The sequence below is a fragment of the Pagrus major genome, chromosome 19, assembly GCF_040436345.1.
Source record: "Pagrus major chromosome 19, Pma_NU_1.0".
In the NCBI taxonomy this organism is placed as follows: Eukaryota; Metazoa; Chordata; class Actinopteri; order Spariformes; family Sparidae; genus Pagrus; species Pagrus major.
In genome coordinates this window covers 28,412,383-28,434,883 of record NC_133233.1, presented here as the reverse complement: position 1 = coordinate 28,434,883, position 22,501 = coordinate 28,412,383, and the positions used below count along the sequence as shown (strand labels likewise).

The 22,501-nt window shown below is 44.2% G+C and overlaps 2 protein-coding genes across 2 annotated transcripts in view; both read left to right on the top strand.

Moving 5' to 3' along the window:
• LOC141014890 (uncharacterized) overlaps nucleotides 1–19,041 on the top strand; it is a 28,901-nt gene extending 9,860 nt beyond the window's left edge. Inside the window, exons 8-15 of the mRNA XM_073488829.1 lie at nucleotides 8,675–8,856; nucleotides 8,954–9,070; nucleotides 10,926–11,005; nucleotides 11,118–12,987; nucleotides 13,753–13,926; nucleotides 15,903–16,076; nucleotides 16,951–17,124; nucleotides 18,159–19,041. Coding sequence (XP_073344930.1) covers nucleotides 8,675–8,856; nucleotides 8,954–9,070; nucleotides 10,926–11,005; nucleotides 11,118–12,987; nucleotides 13,753–13,926; nucleotides 15,903–16,076; nucleotides 16,951–17,124; nucleotides 18,159–18,180 — 2,793 coding nt within the window. The 3' untranslated portion in view covers nucleotides 18,181–19,041. The remainder of the gene's footprint in view (nucleotides 1–8,674; nucleotides 8,857–8,953; nucleotides 9,071–10,925; nucleotides 11,006–11,117; nucleotides 12,988–13,752; nucleotides 13,927–15,902; nucleotides 16,077–16,950; nucleotides 17,125–18,158) is intronic.
• LOC141014370 (uncharacterized) overlaps nucleotides 1–22,501 on the top strand; it is a 94,632-nt gene that overhangs the window by 63,423 nt on the left and 8,708 nt on the right.

Genomic DNA, 22,501 nt, shown 5'->3' with positions numbered 1-22,501 from the left:
AGATCCAGTATTTCCTGCTTTCCTCAATGAAGCTGTGAGAGGAGAACGGTGACAGGCTTCATGATTGGACAGAAAGACAGAGAGAGAGCAGTCAGCCAATCAGACGAGCCAGAAGCTTGTTGCGATCATCAAACTGTCGGAGCATCAAATCTGATCTCAAAGTGTTTGTTCTCTCATTTCAACACTGAACAACTGATCAGTTCATCTTTGTCACAGCTCTCAGATCAGTCTGACTGAAGCCTGCAGATCACTGGCTCTTATTTCAGAGAACCATCATTACATTTAGTAACCATGTGGTCTGTATACGGACCAGAACCTCTGCTGAAGTCCACAAACCACAGCTGATGTTTTACTGTTCAGTGTAGGACCTTTAACGTTATATTTATATCTGTCCATGTGTCATTTGATTTGTCCAGATATTTTTATAACAGACTCCATATTTACATATTTGTCATGTGATGTTTCCAAAGTAGATGAAATATTTAAATATGAGTGAGACTCTGGTTTTTAACAGCAGTAAATCATCATTAAAGTGAGCTGTGAGTATCTCTCTGTTCCTGCAGTAATGATGCGTTCAGGGACTGTCAGCAGTTTATTTCCACTGTGTCCTTCAGTGAAACCTGCAGAGTAAACAGACTTGATGTCCAACGTGTCTGCAGGTCTGTGAGCTTCACTCCAACACGTTAACATGAGAGCTGAAAGGAAGCTGGCTACGCTACACAGCCGCTCCACTTGTGGTCTGAACAGGACTGAAGTCCTGCTGGTCTTTATATCACTGACTGACAGCTGATGGAGGGAGTCTCTGTCAACACTCATTTATCACTTAACTGTCTCTCTGCTTCTCTCATCAGCTGGAGGTCTTATGTACTGTGAAAAAAGGTGGAGGTGTTGAGAGGATCAGCTGTGTCCTGATGATCCAGAGAGGTTGAAGCAGCACCATCAGCTGGTGGGTGGAGAGGCTCTGACTGGGCCGTGTTACTGGGAGGTGGAGTGGAGAGGAGAGCTTCATCCAGCAGTGACTGACGGACCAATCACAACAAGTGGAGATGACTGTCAGTGCTGCAGTGTGAACTGCTCTGAGATCAGCTCCACTGTCACACACAATATCCAGTCCAGCATCGTCCCTGTGTTCCTCTGGATGTGACAGAGTATCATCAGTGTATCTGGACTGCTCTGCTGCTGCTCTGTCCTTCTACACAGTCTCTGCAGACACACTGACGCTCCTCCACTCCTTCTGCTCCACACTCAGACACCTCCTCCACCTGGAACCTGGATCTTTATTCTTTTATTCACTCACATCTTCTCAACACAAAGAGCCTCAACAGATTAATCTATCGAGGCGTGTTTATCACCACATAATCGTACATTGACACTTTTAATTGGATATTTCCTTGGTGCAGTTAATCTCCACATATTCCTGAATAACAGTGGAGATTAATGCAGTACTCTGTGTGTACTGCCACTGAATAAAACATCAGTGATGTTGTAGATGTTAACTGACATTCATTTTAATTTAAAATCAACATTTTAACAGATGAATTTATGATGTAATATATGATCTAATAAATGATGGCATTGTTTTGTTGCTGTAACTGATGACCATGAAAGGAAGAACATGTTGATTTCACTGATGTAATTTAGTATTTTTATAGTTTTGTAACACAGTCTTCTCATATGATGGAAATGTTGTAAAACAAACAAACAATGCACAAATATTAAACACCAGAGTCACATATTTTGGTGGTAATGTCTTTTATTAATGCTGTAAATTCTGTCTCAGCTCTGCTTTGAATTGAATTGAAAAACATTGTTTCCATGTAGACAAAGTGAGCATTTAAAAAACTTGATTTCCTCACAGCAGAAACACACTTCAAATGTGTCCAACAACACAGAACAAGGTTGTGATGCACAGTTACAGTTTCAGTCCCACTGGGACCATCAACAATAAAACATATGAGCATGAAAAAAGTGTGTAAACGTAGAAACCTGATTATATTTATTTTACATTATAAAGTTTTTAAGGGAAGATTTTTGTTTTCAGGAATATTTTGCTAAATTTTGTCATTTTCCATAAGAAGAAATAAGCAGGAAAGAGCAGGAATCTGGAGACTTGGATCAGGATTCAATCGAGGCTTTACTGAATCTTCTGGACTGACTTGTGTCTGGATTTTGGTGCAAAGTCAGCAGCTTCATATTTCATCTTTCTATAATGTTTGATATTAAAAAGATGTGTTTAAAATGCTGATTCTACACTTTATGTTCATTAATCATGTCTGTCAAACAATTACAAGTACACAGAAATATAAAACTATCTTGATTTTTACAGAAAACACACAAATCCTGTGTTTGACTTTAAAGTTTGTGAAGTGTAGTCTCACTTTGCTAAATCCACATGAAAAATCAGTTTGTGTCAAATAAAAGCAGCTGGACTGTCATTTTGAGCTCAATCCAACATGAGAGTAAAAGTGTGGAGCAGCAGCTGACACTAAACTGTGTTTAGAGAAAACTAAAGATTTAAAGAAATGTTTCACATCAATCTTGTTCAGACACCAGAACACTCAGCAGGAATTAGTCTGGTGGACATTTGTGGCATCTTAAAATAATATTTCTCTCTCCTGTTTGTTTCTTAAATACAAAACATGTTGATGTTTTCTCTGGTTCCTCAGTCTTCATTCTGTCTCCACAACAATATCCATGTTTGCTTGCTGCCAGTCGTCTTCTTCACTGTGTTTCCTGACACGTGGCTGCATCTGTTGGTGTGTTACCACCAGAAAGTGTCGGTCAGCACACATGTATTTACTTCAAATGACTGATGTGTGTCACCAACACCATGAAGAACATCAAGTGAGACAAAAAACAAAATCGATGTCCATCCATCCATTATCTGCCGCTTATCCGGGGCCGGGTCGCGGGGGCAGCTGCCTGAGCAGGGATACCCAGACTTCCCTCTCCCCGGACACTTCCTCCAGCTCCTCCGGGAGGATCCCAAGGCGTTCCCAGGTCAGCCGGGTGACATAGTCACTCCAGCGTGTCCTGGGTCTTCCTCGGGGTCTCTTCCTCCCGGTGGGGCATGCCTGGAACACCTCCCGAGGGAGGCGTCCAGGGGGCATCCGATACAGATGCCCGAGCCACCTCAGCTGACTCCTCTCGATGTGGAGGAGCAGCGTTTCTACTCCGAGCTCCTCCCGCGTGACAGAGCTCCTCACCCTATCTCTAAGGGAGCGCCCTGCCACCCTGCGGAGGAAACTCATTTCGGCCGCTTGTATCCGGGATCTTATTCTTTCGGTCATGACCCAAAGTTCATGACCATAGGTTAGGGTAGGAACGTAGACTGACCGGTAAATCGAGAGCTTCGCCTTTCGGCTCAGCTCTCTCTTCACCACGACAGACCGATACAACGACCGCATTACTGCGGCCGCCGCACCGATCCGCCTGTCAATCTCACGCTCCATTCTTCCCTCACTCGTGAACAAGACCCCGAGATACTTAAACTCCTCCACTTGAGGCAGGAACTCTCCCCCAACCTGGAGGGAACAAGCCACCTTTTTCCGGTCGAGAACCATGGCCTCAGACTTGGAGGTGCTGATTCTCATCCCAGCTGCTTCACACTCGGCTGCAAACCGCCCCAGAACATGCTGGAGGTCCCGGCTCGAAGGAGCCAACAAGACAACATCATCTGCGAAAAGCAGGGATGAAATCCGGTGGCTCCCGAACCAGATCCCCTCCGGCCCATGACTGCGCCTAGAAATTCTGTCCATAAAAATAATGAACAGAACCGGTGACAAAGGGCAGCCCTGCCGGAGTCCAACATGTACTGGAAACAGGTCTGACTTACTGCCGGCAATGCGAACCAAGCTCCTGCTCCGGTCGTACAGGGACCGTACAGCCCTTAGTAGAGGGCCCTCGACCCCGTACTCCCGAAGCACCCCCCACAGAATGCCACGAGGGACACGAGGTTCGACTATCGGCCGAATTCTCCTCTCCAGTACCCTGGAATAGACTTTACCAGGGAGGCTGAGGAGTGTGATCCCCCGGTAGTTGGAACACACCCTCCGGTCCCCCTTTTTGAATAGAGGGACCACCACCCCGGTCTGCCAGTCCAGAGGCACTGTCCCCGACTGCCACGCAATGTTGCAGAGACGTGTCAGCCAAGACAGCCCCACAACGTCCAAAGACTTGAGGTACTCAGGGCGGATCTCATCCACCCCCGGTGCTTTGCCACCGGGCAGCTTCCGGACTACCTCGGTGACTTCGGCTTGGGTGATGAATGGATCAACCTCCGAGTCCCCAGCCTCTGCTTCCTCTATGGAAGACGTGTCAGTGGGATTGAGGAGATCCTCGAAGTACTCCTTCCACCGCCCGACGATATCCCCAGTCGAGGTCAACAGCTCCCCGCCTCCACCGTAAACAGTGTTGGCGGGGTGCTGCTTCCCCTTCCTAAGGCGCCGGATGGTTTGCCAGAATTTCCTCGAGGCCGACCGGTAGTCCTTCTCCATGGCCTCCCCGAACTTTTCCCAGGCCCGAGTCTTTGCTTCCGCGACCGCCCGTGCTGCAGCACGCTTGGCCTGCCGGTACCCGTCAGCTGCCTCAGGAGTCCCCCGAGCCAGCCAGGCTCGATAGGACTCCTTCTTCAGCTTGACAGCATCCCTTACTGTCGGTGTCCACCACCGAGTTCGGGGATTGCCGCCACGACAGGCACCGGAGACCTTACGGCCACAGCTCCGAACAGCCGCGTCAACAATGGAGGCGGAGAACAAGGCCCATTCGGACTCAATGTCCCCAGCCTCCCTCGGGATCTGGTCAAAGCTCTCCCGGAGGTGGGAGTTGTAGACCTCCCCGACAGAGGGTTCCACCAGACGTTCCCAGCAGACCCTCACAGTATGTTTGGGTCTGCCAAGTCTGTCCAGCTTCCTCCCCTGCCAGCGAAACCAACTCACCACCAGGTGGTGATCAGTTGACAGCTCAGCCCCTCTCTTCACCCGAGTGTCCAAGACATACGGCCGGAGGTCAGATGACACGACCACAAAGTCGATCATCGACCTCCGGCCTAGGGTGTCCTGGTGCCATGTGCACTGATGAACACCCTTATGCTTGAACATGGTGTTCGTTATGGACAAACTGTGACTGGCACAGAAGTCCAACAACAGAACACCACTCGGGTTCAGATCAGGGAGGCCGTTCCTCCCAATCACTCCCCTCCAGGCAACACTGTCGCTGCCTACGTGAGCGTTGAAGTCCCCCAGCAGAACGATGGAGTCCCCAGTTGGAGCACTCTCCAGTACCCCTCCCAGGGACCCCAAGAAGGCCGGGTACTCTACACTGCCGTTTGGCCCATAGGCCGAAACAACAGTGAGAGACCTATCCCCGACCCGGAGGCGCAGGGAAACGACCCTCTCGTTCACCGGGGAAAACTCCAACACATGGCGGCTGAGCTGGGGAGCTATGAGCAAGCCCACACCAGCTCGCCGCCTCTCACCGCGGGCAACTCCAGAGTAGAAGAGAGTCCAGCCTCTCTCAAGGAGTTGGGTTCCAGAGCCCAGACTGTGCGTGGAGGAGAGCCCGACTATCTCTAGCCGGTAGCGCTCAACCTCCCGCACCAGTTCAGGCTCTTTCCCCCTCAGCGAGGTGACATTCCATGTCCCCATGGCTAGAGTCACCGTCCGGGGATTGGGTCGCCGGGGCACCCGCCCAGGACAGCCACCCAAATCGCACCGCACCGGCCCCAAAAAATCGATGTCGTCCTCTTTTATAATTTCTCAGAGAATCTGTCAGTGGATAAAGAGGCACCGGACCGAAACCAGGGTTCAGAAATGTGGTGGAGGCTTTGTTGGACTTTGCTGGTTCACAGTAACAATCCTTCAAACTGCTGCTTGTTACCACAGTGGCTGCTGCCTTCATCGCCTCAGTTATGAGGCCTTTTAACACATAAATCCTTTTCTCAAACAATCAGCACACACTGAAAATAACACAGACTGTATTATAATAAAATACAAATGATCAAAAGAAATATTGAGTCGACAGAAAGACTGTTTTCATTTTATTTAGTAATTATTACTTCCTGTTCCTGCAGGTGCAGGTGACGCGCATGCGCAGCTCCTCTCCCCTGCTGCCTCTGGACTGACGAGAAGAAAAGATGAGAGAAACTTCAACAGTTGAAGCTTCGTGCTGACAGAAAGAAACGAGGCTGCTGTGAGTAAGCTGCTGTTTTATTCTATTAAAGCTGAGCTCAGTTTGACTCGGAGGAAAACTAATTCAGGACTGTATTCGTGACTCGCTCGCTGGCTGGATGAGACGGGACTGAACCGGCGGCTGCGGCCAAGATGGCGGCCGAGCGGGCTGAAATAACCGTTGTAGCATTAACCAACAAACTCTGGTCGCTGCTCAGATAAACGTGTGATTTTTGTAAAATATGAGCAGAATTGTAAGACGGCTCAACAAATATAGTCAGACAGCACCAGCGGAGTGAGCAGCAGCGGCTGTAGCGAGCTATTCTTGGCTTTAGCTCGCTGCCGTTAGCTCATTAGCTCAGCGGGCCGTTACTGCCTGGACCGCGGGTCACGAGGGGAGTCGCTGCGGGCAACGGGGCTCAGTTCAACCGGGCTCAACCACCTCCCAGTGAACACCGGACCGGGACCAGACACAAGCTCTGAGGCCGACAGAGGTCAGTGTGAAGACAGGGGGGACGGTGTGGATCCGATCAGGACTATGACTCCGGGGACGAGAAGAGACGACAGGCGGGGACAGGAGAGACGTGAAGCGGCAGAGGAGAGAGGACGAGTCAGGCATCAGTGGCGGGCGAAACAAAAACGGCGCGGAGCCTGAATATTTCCACATTTTTACTCTGTGAGCTGATGATTGATTTTCACCAAAGCAAACGTGGTTGTGCAAAGACAAAGCGAGACTTGGTGAGTTTGATTTCATGTGTGTCCAGTTTGAATGAAGTGTTTTAACAGAGTTAACAAGGTGATGAAGCTCGTCTCGGTTCTGTCAGAGAGAAACTTGAACCCAGAAGCTGGACGGGTGAATTGTTCTGTTTAGTCCAGAAAATAACTCTGTGAGTTTATTTAGTTCAGTTATCTGAGTGAAACGTGAAGAGATGTCCTGAAACGTAGCTTCCATCTTCCACATGAGTTTGTGATGATGTGTGTTTTTATGGAAAGAGTCGATCAGGAAAGTGACAAAGTTGTTCTGGTGTCACAAAGACGACTGCAGCAGCAACATGTCTGTGAAGAAGCTGCTCCAGGACAAAGCTCACGTTGAAGAGCTGAACGGTACCAAACACTTCTTCAGCTGATCCACAACCACAAACATTGTTCAAGGGAGGTGAACTCAGCTGACCAGGGGAAGTTTGTCTGACACTGATCTGAACTCAGTTTGCTGTGTTTGGTTTATGTATCTTACTTATGAGGGAGACAGTCACGGAGAAACTTTGATTAAAGTTCACATGTGATTTCCAGTAAATGACAAGAGGAGGAGCAGCAGGTGGTTCAGGTTCAGTATATGAGAACAGGGAGGAGACAATTAAAGTCAAAGTGTTCAGACTTCATTTTGAGTCGACAGCAGCAGGAGGAGGAAAAGACGTCTGAGGCAGAGGTGAGTTTTATTTCTACATTATTGTTTTACAGTCAAAGTCTCTGATTCATCTGTGAGAACAGCGGGATCGGCTACAAAATTCACATTGAACAAGAGACAACAAGCTCATATTTAAAGAGAACTGGATGTTTTTTTTTACTGTGTCTGTGTGTTGCTTCCTCTTTTCTCAGTCTGGGTTGAGAAAAGAAGAAGTATGAAATGATTAAAACTTGACAGACTTTTCTCGTGACTCTTGTGCTCTGAGCTCAGTCAGTGTTATGTTGCTTATTTCTCAGACTGACTCAAGTCCAGAAGACGACAGCAGTTTTGTTTTATGAATTTTATTGTCAATATTTTGTCTCCCACTTCAGGTTCACCTGACAAAATAGTTTAACAGTAAAAGTTTTCACTAATGAAGCCTCGATTAAAGTCTGTTTCATGGACTTGGACTTCACTGTTCACTCATTGAAGATATTGTGTTGTACCACAGTAGATCCTGTACTGTCCTGTTGGTCAGAAGGATCCAGATTGCTGTTTCAGTATTAACATATTTTGTTATAACTTAACACTAAGAACTAGATTCTGTTAGACATTTAACCTCTGACATTTAAAAGATGAAACCCAGTTGCAAAGACACAAAATGTTTTCTGTAGAAATCTCAAGTGAAAGATGCCAGAACAATCATTTTAATAGATTTTATTTACATAATTTCCAATTTAACATGAGTTGTTATAAAACTTGTTTGTATTAAAAACGTATTAAAAGCTGTTATTTATTTCGGACTATTCAACACATTTAAAGTAGACAAAACAATTATTGTCATAAAGTGACCTCACTAAAAACCTGAGCAGTGATCCAGGTACAGGACAACAATAAAGAAATAACGTCTGCAGGCAGGAAGTGGAGACTTTGAGTGGACAGAGCAGGACATCATACTGAGGGACGTCCCTTTAATTAGACAGAGACAAGGCCGATCTTTGTAAATGTCACTTTTGTTTAGCGTCACATTGGGTGATGAGTCTGCAGGCTTCACCATCTCCATTTTACAGCCTCCTCCTCTGCATCTTGTTTCACCTGTTTGTCCTCCTTGTCTTCATGTTGTTCTCCTTCCATGTGCTACATATTTACCTCAGTGCTTTCTGAAGTGCAGAAGATGAGTGATTGTGTGGAGGAAGAGGAGGACGGAGCAGAGGCTCCAGTCTCCAGCTGTCTGTCTATGAAGAGTGACCGGTCCAAAGAACCGCCTCCAGACTTCAGTAATGAACCTGGACCCTCAGACACACAGTAAGAAGACTGCCATGTTTTTATTCACCAAACTGTCAGTATCAGCAATTTGTGTATTGACATGAAATAAATACAAACATGTTGGTGTTTCCAGAAGTCAGTACCACAGACGGAGAGAAGAGTCTCCAGTCTCCAGCTGTCTGTCTATGAAGAGTGACCGGTCCAAAGAACCGCCTCTGGTCTTCAGGACTGAACCTGGACCCTCAGACACACAGTAAGAGAACTGATACTAACTTCAGTTTATATAATTAAATCATTACCATTATATGACTGTAGCTGCCCAAATAAAGAACAAAATACTTTTTCTGTAAATTACATTTTAAAACTTTGTGATTTGTATTATACGTAGGGACGAGACAATTATGTGTCAACATCAGATATTCTTTTTGAATACACCGGAGTGTTGCATCATGGGATGTGTAGCGGCCCTTGGATTTATTGATCAAGATGCAGAGAGTTTCAAACAGGTGTCGATTTATTTATTTCTCTCAACGAGCACCATGCACCATAACCACCGTGAAAACTACAGAATAAAACAGAAGAAATACAAAATTCTTCTTTGTAGTTTCACAAATAATTCACATATAAATCATGTTTACACACGATACAAATCATTTTAACCAACTCATAACAATGAAATATGAATATGTTTTTAAGCTATTATGACAAGTGTATCACATGCTTCTCTTAAATGAAATACAATATATTGTAATTGTTCACAGAAAGAATATATTGCTTTTATCCTGCTGACATGTGCAATTAACTCATAAACAAATGAAGTAATGACATTCTCTCTTTTCTTAAACAAAATACCATCTGATAATAATACACATTCCACATCTTTGCATACCTCATTCAGCTCTCCAAGGGCGCTAATTAAGGAGTTTCTGCCATCAGCTAACATGCTCTCTAGCTCGACACACACCTCACAGTTCGGAGCTCTTAGAAATAACAGGTACGAACAATACAAAAATAATGAGGTAAATCACAATGTGAACTTTTTCCTTACAGGATCAAACAGATGAAAATGATACATAACTAATATGTTTACAAGTTTTTACCGTTCCTCTGACGATGTGGGAGCACAACATTGTGACGAGAGAGTAGCAGGAAGTTTAGCATCGCAAAAAACATCAGAAGAAGAAAACGGTACCCTTCAAAATAAAAGCGGAACAGACCACAAGGTGGCACTGTAGGACTACAATGTCTTGTTAACACACAAAAACAATACTGTGTACGAGAATATTGCAATGCAATTAATCAGACATTTACAGGGTGTAGCCTAAATATTGTTGACTAGTGAGACACTTCAAGTTCATTCATTGTTTGTCTGTTAGAGAAATTTAGGCTTAAAAGTGTTCAGTTTGCTCAGTTAAACCTTCAGGAGTTTGATGGCTGATGCAACGTGTTTTGCTGCGATGGAAGAATTACTGATGAATGAAAACGAGCAGAAGTCGTCCCGATGTCTTTACTGCAGATGATCAAATGATCTGTTAAAAAGCCAAGAATTACAACTTTCACTGAATGTCAGGATGAGGAGCAGGAAGTATTTTACAGATAGATAAATTACACAAATGAGGGATTTATGTTCTGCTTTAATGACAAGTGAGGATTTCTTCTATATCTTTGCAAAGGAAAAGGCTCCATTGATGAGGGCTGGAAGTATCTCATGGAAACTGTCCCAAAATCTTCACTCTGACATTGTTTTTATCTTCATCAAACCTTTTTATCAAACACAGTTGTTGAAAAAAGAGGAGGGTATATTGTACTAAGTGTGGCCGTGTACTTTGTCCAGTATGGTTTAAGTTTTTAATAGCTGCTAATGAGGTCATGTTTTGTGGTCCTTTTTGTTTGTGTAATAAAATTTCCCATTAAAATAAGTTTGTTTACTAAAATCAAATGATGCAAACTGCTCCACTGTGACTCAGACAAAAACAAACTGTTAGTGATTGGGAGTTCAGTCCAGATTCAGAGCTTGGAGAAGACATACTTATGTTTACAGTCTGTCTTCTCTTTTGTCAGACTGATCTGTGATTTCTAATCAGGTTGATTTTCCTTTATCTCTTCAGAAAGACAGAGGGAAGTGTTTCTGTGGAGGAGCAGCTGTCCTGCTGTCCAGTGTTAGTCAGTCAGACCAACACTGTACAAAGTAAGACTGTACATCTGTCTGCTGATGTCTTCATGTCTGAAAAAAGGAACTTTTTGAGTTAATCAAGATTCTTGCTCTCAATTTAATCCCAGAATATTTTCTTCTCTTTCAGCTGATCGTGTTCTGCAGGAGGCTTTAGATGAACATAAGATCAGTCTGAGGAGGAGATGTGAACGTGTGACTGAAGGAAGTGATGAAACAGGAAGCGATGAAACAGGAAGTGGAACCCTCCTCAACAGGATCTACACTGAGCTCTACATCACAGAGGGACAGAGTGAAGAGGTTAATACCCAACATGAGGTGAGACAGCTAGAGACAGCTTCCAAGATGGAGACCCTCCATGAAACTCCAATCAAGTGCAGCGACATCTTTAAAGCCTCACCTGACCAACAGAGACGCATCAGAGTGGTTCTGACCAACGGCGTCGCTGGAGTTGGAAAAACCTTCTCAGTGCAGAAGTTCACTCTGGACTGGGCAGAGGGCTCCGAAAACCAAGATGTCAGTCTGCTGGTTCTGCTCTCGTTCAGGGAGCTGAACCTGATCAGAGATGAGCAGTACAGTCTTCTCAGGCTGCTCCATGTTTTCCATCCAACATTACAGAAGGTGACAGCAGAGAAGCTCGCTGTCTGTAAACTTCTGTTCATCTTTGACGGCCTGGATGAAAGCAGACTGTCACTGGATTTCAAGAACAGGAAGGTCGTGTCTGATGTCACACAGAAGTCATCAGTCAGCGTGCTGCTGACAAACCTCATCAAGGGGAAGCTGCTTCCCTCGGCTCTCGTCTGGATAACTTCCCGACCTGCAGCGGCCAATCAGATCCCTCCTTCATGTGTCGACAGGGTAACAGAAGTACGAGGCTTCACTGACGTCCAGAAGGAGGAGTACTTCAGGAGGAGGTTCAATGATGAAGATCTGTCCAGCAGCATCATCTCACACATCAAGACCTCCAGGAGCCTCCACATCATGTGTCTGATCCCAGTCTTCTGCTGGATCACTGCTACAGTTCTGGAGCACATGTTGACTACAGACCAGAGAGGAGAGCTGCCCAAGACCCTGACTGACATGTACTCACACTTCCTGCTGGTTCAGACAAAGAGGAAGAAGCAGAAGTACGATGAGGGACGTGAGACGAGTCCACAGGAGCTGACGGAGGCTGACAGGGAAGTTCTTCTGAAGCTGGGGAGGCTGGCGTTTGAACATCTGGAGACAGGAAACATCATGTTCTACCAAGAAGACCTGGAGCGGTGTGGTCTTAATGTCACAGAGGCCTCGGTGTACTCAGGAGTTTGTACAGAGATCTTCAGAAGAGAGAGTGTGATCTTCCAGAAAACAGTCTACTGCTTTGTTCATCTGAGCGTTCAGGAGTTTCTGGCTGCAGTCTACATGTTCCACTGTCACACCAACAGCAACACAAAGGTCCTGGAGGCTTTTCTAAAAGACTCAAAACCAAAGTCTGTTTTTGAGAAGATTTCTAAGTTTTTTGGTAGAGGTGATGATGGCCATGAAGCCCGTTACCCATCCCTGGATGACTTCTTGAGGAGCACCATGGAGAAATCCCTTGAAAGTAAAAATGGCCACCTGGACCTGTTTGTTCGCTTCCTTCATGGCCTCTCTCTGAAGTCCAACCAGAGTCTCTTAGGAGGTCTGCTGGGTCAGACAGACAACAGTCCAGAAATCATCCAGAGAGCCATCAACAACCTGAAGGATATGAACAGAGATGATGTCTCTCCTGACAGAAGCATCAACATCTTCCACTGTCTGATGGAGATGAACGACCACTCAGTTCATCAGGAGATCCAAGAGTTCCTGAAGTCAAAGAACAGATCAAAGAAGAAACTCTCTGAGATCCACTGCTCAGCTCTGGCCTACATGCTGCAGATGTCAGAGGAGGTTCTGGATGAGTTGGAACTGAGGAAGTACAACACATCAAAGGAGGGACGACTGAGACTGATTCCAGCTGTGAGGAACTGCAGGAAGGCTCTGTGAGTCCAGATGTGATTATCAACATTATAAATCAGTGTAGATTAGCAGTTTAATTCTTCAGATATACAAACTATAAAATCATTTATTTTTAAATAGCGCTTACATTTTTAAATACAATTGTGATTATTTTAAAAAAATGTTTCACTTACCATGAGTGCAACAATGTAGATGTTTCAGTTGGATGTGTTTATAGCTGTCAGGTTGTTGAACTCAGTTATTCCATTTATTTCTAATGATCATTAAATGTGACAGTTTTTCTTCTATGAATCTTTCTTTGGGTGATAGAAGAAACCCTGGTGAAACTAATGAAAGAGGTTTTTTAACCACTATACTGAAGAGTTTAAAATAAGACCTGTATTATTTTTCATGTGATGTTTCTAAAGTCCTTTCTAAGGTTATGTTAATTTTGGCACTCTCACCCTCATGCTAACACTGTGTTGGGCATAAACTAATCTAACTTTTTGGCAAAAGACATAGGATCAGATCACACTGACAGACTGTGGACATCATGGAAACCCTTCTCTTCCTTCATCTGCAAGATTAAAATAAAACAAAGATTTAAAGTCTGCAGGTTTTAGAGAGTGATGAGAATAACTGTTTCATGTCAAACACAGATCAGATGAAGGTTTGCTGAACCACTGATGTAAATAGCAAATGTCAATCAGAACTGAATGTTTCAAACTGTTTTGACATCAAATGCATGAAGTAAATATAAAGTGTCCTCTTTCATAATAACATTTTTTGTAATATCTGTGTCATGACAGACTTTCTGACTGTGGACTCTCAGAGACTCACTGTGAAGTTGTGGCCTCAGCTCTGAAGTCCAACCCCTCCCATCTGAGAGTGCTGAACCTGAGTAACAACAGCCTGAAGGATTCAGGAGTGAAGCTCCTGTCTGTTGGACTGGAGAGTCAAAACTGTGCTCTAGAGAGTCTGAAGTCAGTTCATTGTCTTGTTTTTCCATATATTCAATTCAATCCCTTCACTGAGACTTAAACAGTTTAGTTAATTAACTCTGAAGATTTGCAGCAGCAGAAATCTGAAGAAATGTCAGTTCTTTGAGACATTTTCTGTGTATCCAAGTGGCTCCATCCTGTGGCGTTCAGAGGAGGCTGCACTGAAGGACTCTATTCAGTGTTTTTATTTATTTATTTTTTTCATTCAGTTTTTTTCTAACTTGTAAGTGTTAGTATCCAGCTGATGCCAGTCCCACTCATTTTAGAAACAGGATCATTAATTTAGAATGGACAGTTTCACTTGAACTACTCGAGTACTTCCAGAGGTGTTGGTATACTAAAAGTTTATGGACGGCCTGCAGCCAATCAGAATCCAGTTTTCACCCAGACCATGGTATAAAAATATATTGTTAAAAAATGATGTTGTGATTTGTAGTGACTGTCCAATTCAGTCACTTGGTAGGTGAGAGGCGGATTCTTGACGCGTTTCCATCGAACAGAAATGAGAGTTTGTAATAGGTTTCTTTGTTGTCGTTTATTGAAAGTTGCACATTAATACTGGTACTTACATTTTAGGACTTTGAGGTGCCATTTCTAGTCTTATGGCTTAACGGTAGAAATCTTGTGCTTCCCTTCACCTGCCCATCTGCAATCAGTGACACAAACCAAACTCCCCCCAGTGGTCAAAACAAACACACACACACAAATGGCTCCTACATGATCAGTTCATAAATATCCATGAATCAACATACTGACCACTTTCTTCATGAGTCGTTCCTGATAAACCAGCTGCTTAGAGGACAAACACTAGTGATGATTCATTCGTACTAATTACTTAATGCTAAGTTACTTTCTGAGTTCCCCAACAAGTGAAGTGAAACATCAGACTGACATCAGTCACTGTCTGTTCAGTGTTGAGGAGTTTTGAGTGTGTAGGGAGGGTCGAGCTCGTTCTCATGAATATATTTAAATACTCAGAAAAACACACAAAATCCACAAAACAAAGGACATTTCTTTCAGGTTTCTTTTTTAAGTTTAGTCAAAGTAATTGTCGTTGATCAAGTGCTACAGCTTTTAACAAATTACCTAAATTAGCAACTTTACTTTTAAGGGCTGTTTTATTTTTTTACGCAGACTTGAGTGAATGTGGACCTCTCCTTTAATTACACAGGCTATACAGCCCTACATGTCTTATTTAACCCTCCCGTTGCCTTTATATCGCGGCCACATCCCTTGTCTTTTGGGGTTGTGGGTCGTAATGCCCCGCCCAGGGTTGCGCATGCCTGATGGCTGGCTTTACAATGTGCTACACACCCTGTGGGAGAGGGGCGGGGCTTTCTGACCCGGTCCCCCATCCCGTACATGCGCACATACAGACCGGGGTCAGATTGACCCACGGAGGCAACCGGGGGTGTGGGGGATGTTACACCTTCCTTTTCGTCTGTTGTTACCGCCTTTGTTTTTGGAAGGAGGAGAGGGGGGAGAAGTGAGGAAAGGAGAGGAGAGGGGAAGGGCGGGAGCACGTCACAGGGTCAGACTGACCCACAGAGGCAACAGAAGGGTTAATGATGATCCTCTAGTTCGATTAAAACAGCATTAAAATATCATGTGATCTGCTACTTCAGTGCAGGCTAACAACAAATATTAATGAGACCATAATAAACATTTGCACACCAGCTTTTTTTAATATCCAAGAGTTCAAATCATAAACTCTACCACTGACTTCCTCAGTAATGAACTGGACACATTTAGGCACCTTGAGTAACCATATACTTGTTTTGTCACTTTGTGTATTTGACAGTGTTGAACCTGCATCCTGTTGGGTTCAGGTGTTTGGAGTTTCCATTTTCTAAACTTCTACATTCTGAACCTTCTTCAGCTGAACAGATTATTAAACACTGAATGATTTCAAGCAGGAACATTGTCTTCTAAACTTACATCATTTATTCTTTGTTCAGATTGTGGGACTGCAGTTTGTCAGAGATCAGCTGTGCTTCTCTGGCCTCAGCTCTGAAGTCCAACCCCTCCCATCTGAGAGAGCTGCGGCTGAGCCACAACAAGCTGCAGGATTCAGGAGTGAAGCTGCTGTGTGATTTTCTACAGAGTCCAAACTGTAGACTGGAGAGTCTGAGGTCAGTTCAGTCCGGGGTTGCCTGTTATCAACATCCGGGGTCTGTAGGTTGACCTAGCCGTTTAGCCTAGCCGCAGCCGTTTGTCGTTCTTTGGCCAGCTGTTCCTCTCTCTGCCTCCGCATCCTCCTTTCAACGAGCTCCTCATCCGTGTACTCTGGCTCAAAACGGTAAGGACATCCATCATAAACAAAGTCATCGTCCACCACCTCAGAATCGGAAAAATATTCAGCCATGTTGCAAAAAACTAGCAGTAGCAAACTACAGGTAAACAAGCCGGCTGTCGCGGGTGCGCGCGGCTTTCAGAGGTGACATCATCCAGTTCAGAGGTTAGTAGGTCAACCTACAGACCCCGGATGTTGATAACAGGCGACCCCGGACTCAGAGGGGAATAGCACTAGCGTATCATAACAAAATATTGGTGAAATGAACGAGTTTCGCGGCAGATAATGTGTTATATAGAGGAAGCTGAAGTAGAAATATTTTGATTTCTGTTGATGTCAATGTGTTTTCACAAATAATGTCTGATCATTGATATTGATCCTACAGAACACACACAGATCAAAGCATATTTTCAAAAGATGTTTAAAAGAAAATTCAGTTTTTCTCCTCTAATAACAGACCTGACTGAGATCAGCAGCATGTTATTAATCTGTGTTGACCTGAACAGCTGTATGAATGTTGTGCTGACATGTGGATGATGTCTGTAGAAGGCTGATGATGATCCACAATAACACAATGACAAAGTTACTCTACTCATTTTAGAGAAAAGCTCATTGATGAGGACACAGTAATGTTGAGCTACACATTTAAAACCTGAACACATCTGATTGGATTGTGAATTAATTTTTATCTACATAATTTATTGTTTATTCAGATTGAGGAGCTGCAGTTTGTCAAAGATCAGCTGTGCTTCTCTGGCCTCAGCTCTGAAGTCCAACCCCTCCCATCTGAGAGAGCTGAACCTGAGCGACAACAACCTGAAGTATTCAGACATGAAGCCGCTGTGGGATCTGAAGGAGAGTTCAGACTGTAGACTGGAGACTCTGAGGTCAGTAGAGGGTTGGAGTCAGTTCATGCTGGTTTCAGCAGTATTGCACTAAACACAGTATCAAAGTAAAGATCCAGTATTTCCTGCTTTCCTCAGTGAAGCTGTGAGAGGAGAACGGTGACAGGCTTCATGATTGGACAGAAAGACAGAGAGAGAGCAGTCAGACAATCAGACGACCCAGAAGCTTGTTGTGATCGTGTGTTTGAGTTGATGTGAAGACGACTGTTGCTGTTGTGTTCATGTCTACAGGAAATAAAGCTGGATCACAGCTGACAGCATCACAGGATGTATAGAGACAGTGTCCTCATTCATCAAACTGTCGGAGCATCAAATCTGATCTCAAAGTGTTTGTTCTCTCATTTCAACACTGAACAACTGATCAGTTCATCTTTGTCACAGCTCTCAGATCAGTCTGACTGAAGCCTGCAGATCACTGGCTCTTATTTCAGAGAACCATCATTACACTTAGTAACCATGTGGTCTGTATACGGACCAGAACCTCTGCTGAAGTCCACAAACCACAGCTGATGTTTTACTGTTCAGTGTAGGACCTTTAACGTTATATTTATATCTGCCCATGTGTCATTTGATTTGTCCAGATATTTTTATAACAGACTCCATATTTACATATTTGTCATGTGATGTTTCCAAAGTAGATGAAATATTTAAATGTGAGTGAGACTCTGGTTTTTAACAGCAGTAAATCACCATTAAAGTGAGCTGTGAGTATCTCTCTGTTCCTGCAGTAATGATGCGTTCAGGGACCGTCAGCAGTTTATTTCCACTGTGTCCTTCAGTGAAACCTGCAGAGTAAACAGACTTGATGTCCAAAGTGTCTGCAGGTCTGTGAGCTTCACTCCAACACGTTAACATGAGAGCTGAAAGGAAGCTGGCTACGCTACACAGCCGCTCCACTTGTGGTCTGAACAGGACTGAAGTCCTGCTGGTCTTTATATCACTGACTGACAGCTGATGGAGGGAGTCTCTGTCAACACTCATTTATCACTTTACTGTCTCTCTGCTTCTCTCATCAGGTGGGAGTCTTCTTTGTGGTGAGGAAGGTGGAGGTGTTGAGAGGATCAGCTGTGTCCTGATGATCCAGAGAGGTTGAAGCAGCACCATCAGCTGGTGGGTGGAGAGGCTCTGACTGGGCCGTGTTACTGGGAGGTGGAGTGGAGAGGAGAGCTTCATCCAGCAGTGACTGACGGACCAATCACAACAAGTGGAGATGACTGTCAGTGCTGCAGTGTGAACTGCTCTGAGATCAGCTCCACTGTCACACACAATGTCCAGTCCAGCATCGTCCCTGTGTTCCTCTGGATGTGACAGAGTATCATCAGTGTATCTGGACTGCTCTGCTGCTGCTCTGTCCTTCTACACAGTCTCTGCAGACACACTGACGCTCCTCCACTCCTTCTGCTCCACACTCAGACACCTCCTCCACCTGGAACCTGGATCTTTATTCTTTTATTCACTCACATCTTCTCAACACAAAGAGCCTCAACACATTAATCTATCGAGGCGTGTTTATCACCACATAATCGTACATTGACACTTTTAATTGGATATTTCCTTGGTGCAGTTAATCTCCACATATTCCTGAGTAACAGTGGAGATTAATGCAGTACTCTGTGTGTACTGCCACTGAATAAGACATCAGAGATGTTGTAGATGTTAACTGACATTCATTTTAATGTAAAATCAACATTTTAACAGATGAATCTATGATGTAATATATGATGTAATGAATGATGGCATTGTTTTGTTGCTGTAACTGATGACCATGAAAGGAAGAACATGTTGATTTCACTGATGTTATTTAGTATTTTTATAGTTTTGTAACACAGTCTTCTCATATGATGGAAATGTTGTAAAACAAACAAACAAAGCACAAATATTAAACACCAGAGTCACATATTTTGGTGGTAATGTCTTTTATTAATGCTGTAAATTCTGTCTCAGCTCTGCTTTGAATTGAATTGAAAAACATTGTTTCCATGTAGACAAAGTGAGCATTTAAAAAACTTGATTTCCTCACAGCAGAAACACTTCAAATGTGTCCAACAACACAGAACAAGGTTGTGATGCACAGTTACAGTTTCAGTCCCACTGGGACCATCAACAATAAAACATAGGAGCATGAAAAAAGTGTGTAAACGTAGAAACCTGATTATATTTATTTTACATTATAAAGTTTTTAAGGGAAGATTTTTGTTTTCAGGAATATTTTGCTAAATATTGTCATTTTCCAGAAGAAGAAATCAGCAGGAAAGAGCAGGAATCTGGAGACTTGGATCAGGACAGACGAGCTGTATGGGGCCATTTTATATCACAAATGTTTGGTGGACGACCAAACTTCAGCCCACTTTTCATCAGCATGGGGGCGAGTAGATAAAGACTGACTTTTAATCTTATTGAACAAACTGTATGTGACAGTATATATTAAACAATATCCACAGATAGAGCTCCTGACAGCACGTGCTGATGTCCAACTTGTAGACGAGACTAATGAAGCTCACTTCTAATCTGACGCTTCCCCTCGAGTGGCCACTCTTCCAGGATTCATTCCTTTTAACGGCGTTGTAACCTGTAAAATATATCGACATAAATGATGACAGATTGAGGGACAGCACAACCTGGTGTAATATGAACAATGAGAAGTGAACTTACAGTGCAGAAACATTATTTAAAGTAACAATATGTGTTTTTTTGGAGGCAGATGGTTGATTGTTGAGTCTCATCCTCAGGTCGTCACATACTGACGCTTTGGGTTGGTGACTCGGGTCCGACGCAGCCGAAGCTAAGTTTAACTGTAATGCTGCAGTTTAATTGAATGAAGAAAAAGAAAGTGTCCATGTGTTACATGAATAAATTGGTTTTACAGTAAAATCACTGAAACATATAGTAAGTCTTTGTTAAAGGGTCGTGATGCCTCTCACAAGATTGAAATCAAACACTTCCTGTCTGAGTTCTGTTCACCAGCGTCACTTCAGTAAAATGGAAACACTGCTGTAAGTTTCCTCTGCTGAGATGACTGTTTGTTTGCCCTCCATCTTCCCTCATAGGTACAAACCTCCGCTTTAAGGAACAGTTCACCCAAAAATGTCACTTCAGTCATCACGACTTGTTTTAAAACCAAAACACATCAGATGTCTCCAAACAGCTCGTCTGCTGTAATCCAAGTCTGCAGAAGCCCCGAGATCACAAACTGATCTGAGAAGATGTTATTTACACACTTTATTTCAACTGAAATCTTCCCTGTAGCTGCCGAGCTAAAAGCGTTAGCATGCACCCCGTCTGAAGTGGGTCAGCTTTGAGTGAACTGTCCCTTTAATGTCATCCATCCAGTGAATGTGTCTCTGAACACAGAACTGCTGAAACACATCAGGAGTTTATAAATGTCACGTCTTGGAGACGGGTTGCTACAAGCCTGAGCCATGAAATGAAGTAATGCTGCTGATAAGTGGAAGAAGTTGTTATTGTTCTTTATTGATTCAGATTAATGAAGGAACGTCAGCTTCATTTCATTTTCTCTCAAAAACCAGCAGACGTGCAGTGAGTCTGGGTTTCTCTGGGCCCTTTGGCCTGGGCCTGGTTTGTGATCCGGTCTTGGTGCCGTCCTGACAACAAGCATTTACTCCAGCGAACTGGATCACATTAAGCACACACCACATTCAAACCACTCAGAGTAACAGCACCTTCACCAACACCCACCGTCTGCTGTCATCTGGACTTCAGCTCCTCCTCCGTCATGGCAGAGTGAAATCAGAGAGTCCAGTCCTCACTGTTTGTTTCCTTTCAGCTCGACTGGAAAGAACCGGTTTCTCTGCTACTTGACATTTTTGACAGGATGCCAGATGAGCCTCCACCTGATGCCACACCTGCAGAAGACACGGCAGGTTATTTCTACAGCAGCATTCACACACAAGGCGACACCAAGTGCTTCACAGGAGCATAGAAATACAGCAGAATGAGACTTCACATGCATTTAAAAGACCATGAAAACAAGAAGCAGTGAAGTTCTGCTTATTACCACTAATATCAGCTGTTTGTCATTTCATAATAAATGAAGTGGATCAAATCTGAACACAGTCTGATTCAATCGAGGCTTTACTGAATCTTCTGGACTGACTTGTGTCTGGATTTTGGTGCAAAGTCAGCAGCTTCATATTTCATCTTTCTATAACGTTTGATATTAAAAAGATGTGTTTAACATGCTGATTCTACACTTTATATTCATTAATCATGTCTGTAAAACAATTACAAGTACACAGAAATATAAAACTATCTGGATTTTGACAGAAAACAAACAAATCCTGTGTTTGACTGTAAAGTATGTGAAGTTTATCAGAGTTTTGTGTGAGACCCTGCTGGTTTTCACATCACATGATCAGCACAGACACATGAAGTCAACCTGTGGAGCTTTTTCTCTCACAAATCATTGTTGAAGCTGACGTCATCAGCACCGTGCATGTTCTGCTGGTCCTGCTGGAGCTGCTTCCTGCCAGCAGATGTCCCCATTTCCACTGTTTGGACCCATCAGAAAGTCCAGACTTGACAGTTTCCTGTGTCAGTGGTGATGGTTCGGTCCTCTTGGACTGTAGCCAGCCCTGCATGTCGGTCCAGAACAGTTGGACTGATTCACAGTGAAACAACATGTGATCCAAACTTTCAAACCACAGTTATTCACATCAAAGTTAAACCTCAGTCTCAAGAATCGGTTTGTTTGATGAATCTCAGTGAAGATGTTGAAGTTCAGCTCCTTCAGCTGAGGAGGGAGAGGGATTGAAATGTTTCTCCTCCGTCTGATCTGCACCTCATCACCGGAGCTGCTTGTTGTTGACAGGCTCATCATGTTTGTCTCATCCAAACCTGGCAACAATGACCGTGACGGTGACGTACGTACGTAACGTGGCCCGTGGCCGGTGGGCGGGGCCAGAGCGTCAACGTCTGTCCGAGTTGGACGGCGAAGATGCGTCGAAGGATCAAAGCGTCAGGCGCCGAGAAAAGGAGGAGGAAGAGGCTGAGGAAGCACCAGAACCAGAACCAGGTGATGTGAAGTGATGCCGTGCTCACCAGCTGATGGACGTTTAGCGACAAAACGTCTGTTTTTAGTTCAACATGTAGAAAAAGCCGTCAGCGGCTGCGGGTGCTGCTAGCTAGCTAGCTAGCTGTAGCCTGCGTCAGGCTCTGGCGCCACCGGCGGTCGCCTCAGTTCTGGAGAAGAGAGAAACTTGAACCCAGAAGCTGGACGGTTGGATTTCTCTCTTTATTTAAAATAGATAAAACATATATGTGAAATTTTCTCTTCTCCGCATATTTTTGAGTTTATTTAGTTCAGTTATCTGAGTGAAACGTGAAGAGATGTCCTGAAACG